This window comes from Dermacentor andersoni, chromosome 4 (genome assembly GCF_023375885.2).
Source record: "Dermacentor andersoni chromosome 4, qqDerAnde1_hic_scaffold, whole genome shotgun sequence".
Taxonomy (NCBI): domain Eukaryota; kingdom Metazoa; phylum Arthropoda; class Arachnida; order Ixodida; family Ixodidae; genus Dermacentor; species Dermacentor andersoni.
Genome location: NC_092817.1, coordinates 115,526,326 through 115,539,162, shown reverse-complemented (window position 1 = coordinate 115,539,162; position 12,837 = coordinate 115,526,326). Strand labels below are relative to the sequence as shown.

The following is a 12,837-nucleotide window of genomic DNA, read 5'->3' as shown; positions in this document are numbered from 1 at the left end:
CTTTTTTTTTTCTATGCTTGGTTAATTTGGAGCAGGTGTGTGTCGGTGGAGGAGTGGCACAATATCTGCAATAAACGACAATTTGGCACAGCATGTAGTAGCATTTCTGTCACGGCGCAGTTTGGCACAATTGGTGTAGCGCTTCCATCAATGTGTGGGGATTTTGTTGGCGCGCTGCTCTTCTGTACGTAATATTTGATATGTTTTAAAACGCAGCGACCCGCTATCGTGCTTTTTTAGCCTTTCCCTGCTGGCCTACCAGATGGGCTTCTCTGATTTCCTGTACCTTGGTGTACAACTCTGTTTTCTCGTGGTGAAAAGTGGCCATTCCAGTGGGGAGTACCAGCCATGTGGTACCATGTGTGCCACACTTGAGTCTGTAGATATCCACACTTGAGTCTGTACCACGCCATACACCCTGCACTGTATTATTATAAATGCCTACATTGCGATGAATGCGCAACGCTCCATTGCATGGTATTTATGTAACTTATAAAGATACCGGTTTTAACATTATATCAGTAATAACAATGAGAAGCTGCCGCACCGTCAACTTGTATGCTTTCTATGGTGAAATAACCCGCTTACTACAATGCCCCAATGCCGCATTACTGGTTACAACGATGAAGTCTGGCTGCTGGATGTCCGAGCCGAAAGGTAGTGAAATGCGAAATCCTTGAAAAGCAAAAAAGAAAATGAGAAATTCAAGCTGCTGCACGATGGGTCACTGCTCCAACAGCTGCCGCACGCTCATTTTCCAGCCATCTCTACACACCTCTTTCCTGTTGCCCTCCAATCCCTTCGAACACGAATGGGCTGTGCCCCATAGCTCTGCGCCGCCCCACCCTCCGAAACACGGATGGACCGCACCAACTGCGCTGCTCCCAGATTGCTCACATGTTGCTCGCTGGCTCCTCATTTGGCGCAGTTCTGCAAACAGCTTAATCATTTGCGTTCGTCTTTGTTGGTTGCGTCAAAATCGTTCCTGGCCACACAGTTTTTCAGCCTCATTTGAATTTCCGTCGAAATGGAAGAAGGCTGATCCGCCCCCTGAGCATAATCAATGCCCGAAGTTGCCGGTGAAAAGAAAGCGCTGGAAAGAAAGATTTCGAAACTATCTATTTTATAAGTGCTTCTAACCGATGAGGCGATCGTCACAAAAATGCTTGCGTCAGATAGCGACGGTGAGGATGCCAGTAATGACGCGGTAGGGCAGGCTGCCTCAATGTTGTCCCCACAGGAGGACCGGCAGATGATTTATACCCTCTAGAGCTTCACATTCACGAGGAACCTTCCACTGCACTACATGGAGCACCTGGATGCCTTGGAGAAGGATGTCGGCAAGCTTCGCATGAAACATACAAGGCTGACTGACATAAGGTTTTCTCATGCAAGCCAGTGAGAAGTACCTGGCAAGGTGCTTGTGGCAATCTCACCTGCGTTTCTTCTGGATTTCTCAAGCTGACAGGCTACTGCAGCAACCTTCTTGCAATTTTTAAGGCCCCTTTCGGGGTCACCACAGCAATGTCTCGGTGGTGCTCGCATATCGCTTGCCACCCGTGACCCCTTTTGCAGTTGTTATAGCAGTGCCATTCTTTAACACCGACAGCCGCAGCTTGTTACACATTATTAAAGTGCCCAGGAAGCAGTTAAAGAGTGAACACAATCAGCAGCCAGATGGAGGAAGGTGGTGGGGAGGGCCACTGGCCTACCCGCCATTATAGTTTTCTCACAACAGCTCTGCCGTCACCAGGAGGAGGAATAAACTTTATTAGTTGAAATGAGCCGACGCTAAAATCATCCGAGGTGGGCGGCGTCCCTAGTCCAGGATGCCGTGGGCCTCAGCTGATAGCTTGGCCCTGCTCACCAGGCAAAGCTGGTCTTCAGGGCTCGAGCTTGTCAGCTGGGCCTCCCTCAGGGGTAGAGGAACCCGCTGTTTTGTGGACTCATATTCGACTGGGTAGCCCAGCCTTATTAGCGTGTCCCTACCCGTGCTGGTGAGCTTGAGTCGCTCTATCTGGCTCGTCTTGTGGGCCTCTACTAGTTCCTCCCAAGTATTGTGGATGCCCAGGCTGAGTAACTTCTCCGTCGCCATTGTCGGTGGAAGCCCCAGTGCCAGCTTGTAGGTCTTTCGTATTAGGGTGTTCAATTTGTCTCTCTCGCTGTTCTTGAGACCCAGGTACGAGGTGCCGTAAGTGACTCTGCTGATTATCAGGGCTTGTATTAATCTGATTGTGTCCTGCTTTTTCAGGCTGTGCTTTTTGTTTGTCACTCTTTGCACCAAGTGTGCGACTTGCGTAACTGTCGCTTGCAGTTTTTTAATGGCAGCAAGACCGGCACCGTCCTTCTGGAGAGTGAGGCCCAGAATACAGAGTGTGTCCACCTTGGGTATGTTGACTCCATTTAGTGTCAACATTGGGTCAGGTGTCTCCTGCGGAGGCTGCCCTCTTGTCCTCTTTTTGAGGATCAGGAGCTCCGACTTTTCCGGCGCGCATGATAGACCGCAGCGGTGTACATACTGCTCGGTCCTGTCGATGGCTTCCTGCAGGGCGTCTTGTTGTTCGCCCGCCGATCCCGTGCACGTCCACATGGTCAGGTCGTCTGCATACATTACGTGACAGATACCCCTGATGTTCTCCAAGAGGTTTGGCAATCCCCTCATCGCTATATTGAACAGCAACGGGGAGATCACCGACCCCTGGGGGGTTCCTTTCTGCAGTATTTGGAACTTCTCGGTCCTGAGATTCCCCAGGCCTATGGTCGCCGTTCTACCCGTCAGGAAGTCCCGGACGTAGTTGTATGTCCGCCGTCCGCAGTTGGTATGCTGTAGGCTGTTTAGCACTGCTTCGTGTGAGACGTTGTCGAAGGCTCCCTTCACGTCAATTGCCAGGATGGCACTCTTGTGGAATGTGCCGAGGCCATCGATGACTTCTTCTTTAAGCTGAAGTAGAATGTCCTGGGTGGAGAGGTTAGGCCGGAAACCGAACATAGTGTTTGGCAGGTGCCCACCTTCTTCCAGGTAGGGCGAGAGACGATTGTGGACCATGTGCTCGAAGAGTTTATCCGTGCATGACGTGAGAGAGATTGGACGCAGGTTCTGTAGGTTAATGGGCTTGCCGGGTTTCGGGATCATCGTTACGTCCACGTGCTTCCAGGAAGCCGGTAGACTGCCGGTCTCCCAGCTTTCATTGATATACTTTAGTAAACTCTCCGTCGCCCCGTCGTCCAGGTTACGGAGGGTCTTGTTGTTAATTTTATCCCTGCCGGGCATCGTGTTTCTTGTGAGATTTCTTAAGGCTGTCACGATCTCCGACTTGGTGAAAGGTTGGCCTAAATCCGGATTGGGTTCCCCCTCATACTCCGGGTGAATGACTGGCTGCGTCTTCCGTTGTTGCTCGTCTCCGATGTATTTCCCGGTGATGGCTTCGAGCGCTTCTTCGGTTCCCTGGAAGTTGTATATAAGTCTTTGTATGTGTTGCCCCGTGACAGTTTTTGATTCCGTCTTCGCCAGAAGGGTCCTTAGAATGGCACCATATTTTGATTTTTTCATGCAACCCGGTCATAACAATTACCGGTTATAAAAATGACATTTTCGTGGCACTTGAACATCGTTATAAGTGGGTTCGACTGTACATGTAATATGGACGTAGCAGCTGGAAGCCAAAGCCACGATATTGTGCTTGGCGGAATGACACTAATGCTACTGAGCCACTGTTAAAACTTCAAAACGCAGTACAAGAAAACAAAGGGTTTAACTAAATTGTGCAGAGAACTTCAGTTTGTGTATGTCCCTGGATGCACCAGAGACGACTTCCACTGCCACAGATGAACAAGATAGACGTTATACGACTGATGCATTCCTTTATCTCGGAACAAAAACACCATAGGACGTGATGATGTTATGTCCCTCACATCGCAGTTTCCCCCTTGAATTCTTCCCCCCCAAAAGTTCACATGCTCCGTCGACCAGCTGACCTGCTTTTTACCTGTCCATCTCGGCATGCTCGCCGCCGGTCCCACTGTCTGCAAAGCAGGTGGCCAGAATGTGGGTACTGTGGTCGTGTTCTTCGCGCTGTTCCTCGCGGCCGTGGCTTGAAGCCAGGCCGGTGCGGAGTGTGTCCTCCAGCTGAAGCTCGGGGCGACGGCACTCGTCGCGTGCGCTAGGGCATACACTCACGAGCGTGTCCAGAGCGGATAGCAGGTGTTCGCGGTGGGGGCCCGGCTCGTGCCGGAGCATTGCAGCCAACTGCTCCACAAAGCCCATTCGGATGAGCGTGTCTACAATAGAGAGCATATGACATCACATGCATTGATTGATTGATTTAACAAAATCGAAGTCAAATTTCATTCACTGTTCTAGCTCGAAAAGGGCAGTGACATAGAATAGACACAGAAGACGTGCACCAGCTCGCAACTGAGAATTTTATTACAGAAAAACATGCGTTATGCAAATCCCTTGTAAAAAACACAAAACAAAAAATCCGAGGGACTCGTGACCAGCAACAAAAAACAAGAGCAAATTCCATTACTGTCACACGTGCCGGCACTGTGGAAGACTTAAGTGTTGAGAAGTGTTAAAGAAAACATGGATGCATTTTACAACAGATTTACAGAACATATCTTATGAAGATGGCGCTAAACACAGGATTTCTGCTAAACAGATAATACCGCAGTCACACTTTCGCTTTCAATAACCACTGAAACCAAAGCCATTGATGTGGGCGTGCCTAACTGGTTCGTTTATGCAAGCTCGTGGAAAGGAGAAAATGGTGCTTGTCGATTTCAACGATCTTCGATTTCAAGGTCAATGAAAGCGAGTGTGTGACTACGGCAGTAGATTTCATTACAGCTTGGTTTCAATGTCTCAACAGGAACGTGTGTCCTAAAGTGAAAATTTTAAATTAGTGATACTTTGTTAATTAACTATCATGACAATGCAATTTGTCGTGTATGTTATGCCTGCCTGTAAAACTAATCCAGTGGATGAGACAGAATTTCCCTTAATGCCATGGAACATTCTTAATATGCCTAGTTATAAAAGAATGATCACCCGACGTGCCATGTGAATAAGAGAGAGAAAGAAAACAACCCCATTAAACACAAAACCCTAGTCTGAGTCTGTGGAGAAATACAACAGTTATGGCGGATACAATGTAAGTAAGACCTGTTTAGTAATCTTTTTTGAGAAAAAGAAAGGAAAGAAAGGAAAATTCTTATATTCATACAGATATGTTAACACGAGGCCCCATCCAATAACTTAACAATTAACATGTGTGCTCTATGTGTACTTTAAAACTGAGATCAGCTGTGTTATTTAAGTGAACGTACATCTCAAGAGAAAGCACTATAAAATAACACCCACCTCTGCTTTTCCCCTGCTGGGAACACAATGATGAAAGCAGAAAACCTGCTTTGGTTTTCAGTCTCGGCGACTCTGACTGCAGCGCCCTCAGCAGCACTGAGAAGCCGTCCAATTTCTCAAACTCCAGGTACACTAAAATATTGTGGCGCACAAGACCTGAAAAGAAAATGTGCAAACTGTAACACAAGCAATGAAATGAATCTTTCTTACTCGGCGCATTGTCCTTTTCATTCTTCTGTGTCCTGTCTTTGGGCTGTTTTCATTTTGTTGTTTGCTGGCAATTATACAAATATTCCTACAACATTTACAACATTGGCATCATCACAGGTGCGTGTGTGCATGCGTGTGTGTACAATAAATGCTCATTTTAATGAAGCCATTGGAACAACAAGAAGTGTAATTTGTTTTACCTGTTTTAAATGGTATTTCATTACAAGTGCAGGGTCTCCACAGAAGTGTGCTGAACTGCTCTCTAAATGAGCCATAGTAGGGCAGGATGAGGATGCCAACAGCACGGGAGCTAGTAAAACGTACTCTCTACTACACCCACACTCAATAGTTGGTACATGAAAGTGGAAGAATTCTGCTGACAACTGTGAGCAGCTGGCTTGTCTGTTGGTCATAGGCATGTTATACAGGTAGGCACAACCAGCAGCTGCCATGTGGTTGAGTGATCTTTACAGTGCTCTTTGCATCTGCGGGTCGATTAAAAGAAAAGCAAAGGGCTGCCATATATGCTTCGTCACATGGACATTTGCAGGCCCATGCAAACTTCATGCTTCCAATTTCATAGTAAATGGGATCCTGTGCCACTGTGCTTCGATTACTATGGTCTAAAATAAAGTCCACGCACTGCAGTGAGTACCAGGAAAGACTTTGAATAAAGCAATATTTCAGTTAAGCTATTCTGTTATAAATCAGGGGTTACTGTGTGCTGTCCTGGTCACCTGCAGCCCTCTTCAGGCAGCGAAGGAGAACACAGAACTATTCTTAAAATGGTTGCACCCTTTAGGGTGTATATTTGTCCCGCAACAAAAATCGTCATCTGCCTTGCTTGCGTTTCCTTTCTTGAAAACTCGGCGCTCGCTACTTTCTTGTCGAGAATGCTGTGTCACGCTGATAACGCGCAAACCATTTGTGACTTGGAAGTGCCAGGCTCGCAACATTAAAGAAAGGAAATACAAGCACGACAGATGATGATTATTGATGTGGCACAAGATAAGCCCCAAAGGGCGTAAATTTTTTAAAGAGCGTAGCACTCTATGTACACCAGCTGTTCGTTGTCGAACATGACAGGCTATGCTGGAGCACTGGCACGTGCTCTTCACCCCTTTCGAAAAAAAAAAAAAAGAAGGCACTTTGGAGCTTGAGCAATGCTTCAAGAGATGCTGGCTAAAGCATATTAGACGGCATAACCAGAGGCGCAACAAAAATGGATACATCAGCATGTCTCTTGTTTTGTTGCATGGCTGGGAATGCAACATGTTGGATTGCACAAGTGCATTTCAACATGTCCATCCATCATAGCAACCACATGCCTCAGTATTAACCAAGATAGCTAACCAATAAGTGTTTCCCAGCAGCATATCTCAGCATATCTACTGGGAAGATTCCGCTTCACTTTGACGATAGCCGTGCATTTACCAGCCCTAATGGCTATGACTTTGCTAGTACTACTACCATGACCAGAGATCTCTCTAATCTACAACTTCTAGTCTGCGACTTGTCTTATCACTCACATGACACAGCGTAGAGAGCTTTCAGCCGGACAGCTTCTTGAGTGGCGTCCACAAGCTGCAACAGGAACTTGAGACTCTGCGCAGCCTGTTTCTGGCAGTAAGGGTTGTTTTGTACCAGCTCGGCAACCAGCTCACAAGCCTTCGACTGGACTCCGCTGTTTGGAAAGCAAAGTAGGTCCTCGAGCACGTCGAAGCCGCCAATCTTATGGAAATCTGTATGAGAAAAAGAAAGATAGGCGGCTCAGAGAAATCTAAACAAGGTAGCCACCAAATAGACAAACACTAGTGCTGTTTGCACAACAAGAGCCACGTGTTGACTGGCACATGCACATCTGGTATTTGACACACGAAGTATAACTTCGCCAATATACTATGAACACAAATGCACATGTGCATTGTAAACAGAGGCATGTTGCCTGTAATAAAATATGCTATTTTGAGCATATTTGGTTACGAACAATATATACTAACCATACTGACAAAGTGTAGTACTACTTTCGATGCTCTCCACAGTGGCAGCGTAAACTGGGAAATTGTACATGTTGGGAACACCATTGATGTTAACCATAGTTGAAGAGGTCACGTGGTATACTTAAACAAAGGAACGCGAAATTCAGGCACTAGACATTGTTTTATGTCAGGAGATATAATTTCAATTATATGTCAGAAATAATGTCAGAAAAGTAAACTATTTACGGTGTATGTGTGTTTGTGCGTTCGTGTGTGCGTGCGTGTGTGTGAGAGAGAGAGAGAACGAAACGTAAGTAGTTTACTTTTTCTAATTAAACCTTCTAACTAACTAACTTCTAGCAAACTAAACCTTCGAGCTTTCAAGCAGCAATGTTGGTGAAGGTGAAAGCTTGTTGCATAAGCCTTCATAGAGTGATGTTAGTTTAATATTTATCACGACTCTTCCTGGTTTTTTTTTTTTTTTTTTTTGGTGCGATACATGAAACATTTTGACAACAAATCTAGCAACACCATGTAACCCCCATTTATTGTTGTGCAATGTTTATTTTCTTATTTACTTTTTTATGTATACAAAAGCGGTTATCTTAGCTCTATAGCAGTGGATCAACGGAATAGAACTGGGCAAAATGAATCCTTACAACCCATTAGCTCGAACAACCAAACACTAATTCTCAAAACCTGTGCACCAGTGTGTACAAGTTTTTCTACTTTGGAGTGGTGTGAGCAGTTTTACAGTGCATCTTATCTAAAGGGCAAGCCTTTTCTGTTTCTAAGATGCAGGCATTACTAGTGAAGATTCAAGGCATGGAGTATTGCAGTATAGTCACCCTTGGCGTAGTCTATGGAACCAACGTATTCGGTGATGCTCTCAAGGGCGGACTCAAGGGTGCAGCAGGCCTCCTCGGTCGGTGCCTGTTCAGCACTCTCTCGCTGGAGACTCAGTGTTTCCTTGATCACATTCAGGTTCTTCTGCATCTCCTCGACGGGGGAGACGGTCATGTCGGACATTGCCTCTTCCAGCCATTTCCGCCTCTGAGACAAATAAGATTCCAAAGAATAATTAGAACATACAAATTGCGCATGGTTGGCCAAAAAACGAAATGGTCACTGCAGCCTGTTAAAGAGCTATAGAGCACTATTAAATCACTTTAGTCTAATAAAGTATTCTCTCAAAGCTATATCTGCATTCACCTGACGAAAAAATTTCACTGCCACTGAAAAAGTTATCAACACTTGCTAGGTTGACTCATTGGTTCCTTTAGAATGCAGTGAAGCCCTTCTCAATCAATAACCAAACTGGAGATGAGCAGATGCTGTCAAAATCCATGACGTCGTTGTTAGCTGGTACAAGAACTTCAGGGCTGCATCACCAGTCATTTTCTTTTTGCATCGTCTGTTGTCTGCATCATTTCTGGATTACCAACTTCAAGGCAAAAGTGGCTGCTTTGATATTCAAGAAGCATAATTTACTAATAGAGCTATGTTCCTAAAGAGACAGCAAAGGGAAATTACAAGCTAGTTGAGATTGACAGAATGGACTTCAGGAATCGCTAATTTGGTGGCCCTACTTTGAGAAGAGACTTGCAGAAACAATGCAAAAATGAAAAATGAGCAAAAATGCTGAAACTTCTGTGCCATGTACTCATAATGTATTTCGGTTTTGGCAACCTTCAGTAGGTGATAGTTAATTATTTTGTCAATAGAAGATGCTTATACTGTGCGCAAAAGTAAACAAAGATTTAACCTACTAACAGCTTCTGAAAACATTTTGTGCACAACGGCCCAAATTTGCAAATACTGTGAAATATGTCCATCTGTTTCACAGTTCGGACAAGAAATTCAAAAATCTAAAGCTTGGCATTCATTTTCTGCACTAATAAACAAACCTTTTTCGCTAAAAAATGCAAATGAAGTTTTGGATGAATAATCTCTTTGACGGTCGGCTTACAAACCGGTTTCTATTAGCATCACTTTTGTTTGCAAAATGCATGTTACTAAAGAGTGGGTTTCATGCAACTGGAACACCCTTTTTATTTTATTTATTTATTTGAAAATACTGCAAGCCATCAATCTGGCCCAAGCAGAAGAGGCTACAATATGAATATATCAGACAAATGATAGAAGAAGTATATGATGGCAAATACAATTTGCAAGCCATCATTACAAACAATATCAGAAACACAATTTATACATTTCTGTTTAACATGAAAGAAATTGCTCAACTGCAGCAACAATATCACTTGATGCAACAGTAGTGGTGGGAAGCAAGTTCCAGTCCTCAATAGTTCTTGGAAGAAAAACTAAACTTAAAGTTTTCTTGTCTTTGCAAATATAGGATCAAGTGAATGTCCCCGGTTGTGGCGTGTTCTTCGAATGCTGAGAGGATGAGCGCAACTTGGTAGATTGAAATTTAAATTTTCCTGTCAGGCATTTGTGAAGAAAAGCCAAACGATTAAATTTCCTTCAAGTTTCTAAAAAGTGGTACATCGTAAATCGTACCACTTTCTAAAGTGATACATTGTAAGTGGACGCGGCTGACACTGCTATGTCTGTAGTTGTCTCGTGCTAAATAGGATACATTTGTAGCGTGCTTAGCTAACTATAGAAAGATGAATTCTGGTAACTTCTAAATATTCACTTCGAAGCCTAAATTATATTTCATATAGTTTCAAAGCATGCTCAGAAACATCAAGTGGAATTGTTTCAATAAGGTTATTTTTTAGTTGTTTTTTTTTTCACACTTTGAGAAAACCCATGAAATACAGAAAATAAAAATAATTCCTATCAGTGCAGTATATGGAATGAAACGCGAGTTCTTGCGCAGCACAAAGAAGCAACTGGCTTTGGTACAGCCATATATATCGGTCTGTTAAATTAACTAAGAGGGTGCTGCAAAGTCTCCACACATAAGGTCCCTAGAAAACCGTTTTACCTGAGGACCTTAGCACCACTAAAGTGCCCCCCCCCCCCCCCCCCCGCATTGCATTTATCAGTTTCAGGTAGTACAAAAACCAGGCTCTTGATAATAAATATGTGGAGATTCAGCATATATGTTAGTCTCTTTTCTGCTGAATTGGGAATTTAAGTGAAATATGATGAACAGAAAGCACTGCCGTAACAAATATGTGGCCCTGCATGAGAAATCAAGGTTGTGATTGGACCACCTTGGCATTTCAGCTAGGAGGTGCAGCTATTGCCACCTGAAATCAACCTGCAAGAAACTGTCACAAAGCATGACCATTATAGCAGTGCATAATTACGGCTCCTCAATGATATAATATCAACTGATCAAGCTTGTTTAGACAAAACAAAATCAGCAGTTTGCATCTGCACTGACCACCTGACCAGCATGTCATTTAGGGCCAACTAATACATGCACCTTCACTTCCACCATTTCTAGTTAGTGCAAGATCAGTTGGATTTTTAGTTTACACAATGACCAAAATCCATGCCACCTTTAGTGACCAGATGTGTAGCGGCATGCCATTGTAACCTTGAAGAATTACGTGCAACAGGTGTTCCATTTTGAAGTTTTCCTGCCGTGTTTCATTCGGTAAGGATGGCACATGTTGATGCTGACTGTAAGCCTAAGATGTGCCGGCCCAAATACAGAATTTCCAACTAAAACCATCGGTAAATGGAAACTTAACTAACCCCCAAGCTTGAGCTGTGCTCATCGTATCAATTTGTACTAATATTGTCGAGGACGAGCCCTGCTCGTGCATGGCACAGTTTCCATTGCTTTATTGAACAAGTGCTCATCCTAACGCCTGCTGCTGAGCTTGCAAGGTACTCGTGCATATGACTTGTCTTGCTGTCATGCGTTGAGCAAACATTATTGAAGGCTTTCCTGTATTGCGAGAAAAACTCTCTCTTTCGATCAAAACATGGTTTGCTAAACAATGTTTTCGCTGACTGCAAAGAATAGAGCATATATCTAACATATTTTTTAAAGTGTACACTACTTGCAAACCCTTGGGGATGTAAAGAACATTGGGAAATTTTATTGCAGTTTCCGAGGGGTGATTTTCGTAGTTAAAAGGTGAAAAGCGGTAGACCACCACTGAGAGAAACTCTAGTTACCGCTTGTTGCGCGGCGGACGTGCGGTTTCTGCTCGTCGAAAACAATTGCGAGTGCGGTAATAAGGCGCATAAACGCATAGTCATTCCAGTCTTTTATTTTTCTAGCTTTATTGAAGCTAACGCATCGCATGTTTCTGAACACACCATACAACGTACGCCCTGAAACGAATATTTAAAAAAATTCGTAACTTAACGAAATAATGGGCAAACTAAACGTACTCCGAAGCTTAATCTGGGTACGCCAATCGTTTCTGACACTTTCTGTGTTAAAGAAGTTTGTTCAATTCTCATGAAAAATATTGTGTTTACATGACATGTAACGGGATCGAGACAGTCACATACGTGCCCAAAGAATTTTAAGACGGAACTTGAACCACGCACTCCGCAGCGAATGCAGCAGGTCGCAGCTCGCACGCCTGCGGAAGTTTATTATATATTTCTTTTTTTCAGTTTTGGTCCGTGCGTCCGTATGCTGATGTGCAGCGCGACGCAGGCACCAGCGGTGCAGGAGACATGCGACGTGCGCCGCCGCCAACTTGCGACACTAAACTCAGCGTTACGATTACCAAACACCTCATCGTTAATTCACAAGCAAATCGAGCTTCTTTGCTCGATTTGTTCGAAGCGTCTGCAGGTGAAAGACCCGAAATCGTAACAAAGATGCCAAGGGAAACGCAAACACCGGCTGCTTACATCGCTCGATGTTTCCGTGCCATTACATTTAGAGGTGCCGGCGTGAACCAAAGAGCTTACCTCAGGATCCATCGACGCCGTGGATGAACTCGGTGCGCCTTCCGTGGCCGTGTTCTGGACACAGAAGTTGAGCAGAGCCGGGAGGTTCTTGGGGTTTCGCGGGTTGTCGTCTCCACTCATGATTGTGGTGAAAATTTAGCAGCTGTGCTGGTTCCAAACGGATACTAAACGTTAGGAATCAGGATAACTCACGGTCGTGACTTTGCCAACGGGATCAGCTCACAAACTTAACTCATAGATCGAGAAACAGGCATTCCCCGTCGCTCACTCCGATTTTCTGGGTGCTTCTTGAAGTTTCGGCAGCTTTAGGCGCTTCGGGATTCGGGAGCTGCTCATTCCATAGTTCGCTATCTAGCAAGTTTCTTGCGCTAAAAACGGTCAGAAATGGTGGCGTTGCCGGAAAAATGAAGAATGAACGCTATTCAGCGC

General features: G+C 44.6%; 1 protein-coding gene across 2 annotated transcripts in view; it reads right to left on the bottom strand.

Moving 5' to 3' along the window:
- LOC126537516 (hsp70-binding protein 1-like) overlaps nt 1-12,759 on the bottom strand; it is a 51,237-nt gene extending 38,478 nt beyond the window's left edge. The window contains exons 1-5 of one of the 2 annotated variants that reach the window (XM_055074319.2): nt 12,409-12,759; nt 8,400-8,604; nt 7,102-7,314; nt 5,363-5,518; nt 3,987-4,278 (exon numbers count right to left, since the gene is read on the bottom strand). In XM_055074319.2, coding sequence (XP_054930294.1) covers nt 3,987-4,278; nt 5,363-5,518; nt 7,102-7,314; nt 8,400-8,604; nt 12,409-12,528 — 986 coding nt within the window. In that variant the 5' untranslated portion in view covers nt 12,529-12,759. The remainder of the gene's footprint in view (nt 1-3,986; nt 4,279-5,362; nt 5,519-7,101; nt 7,315-8,399; nt 8,605-12,408) is intronic. The other variant, XM_050184597.3, reaches the window with a different exon arrangement.
- Nucleotides 12,760-12,837: the final 78 nt, after the last annotated feature.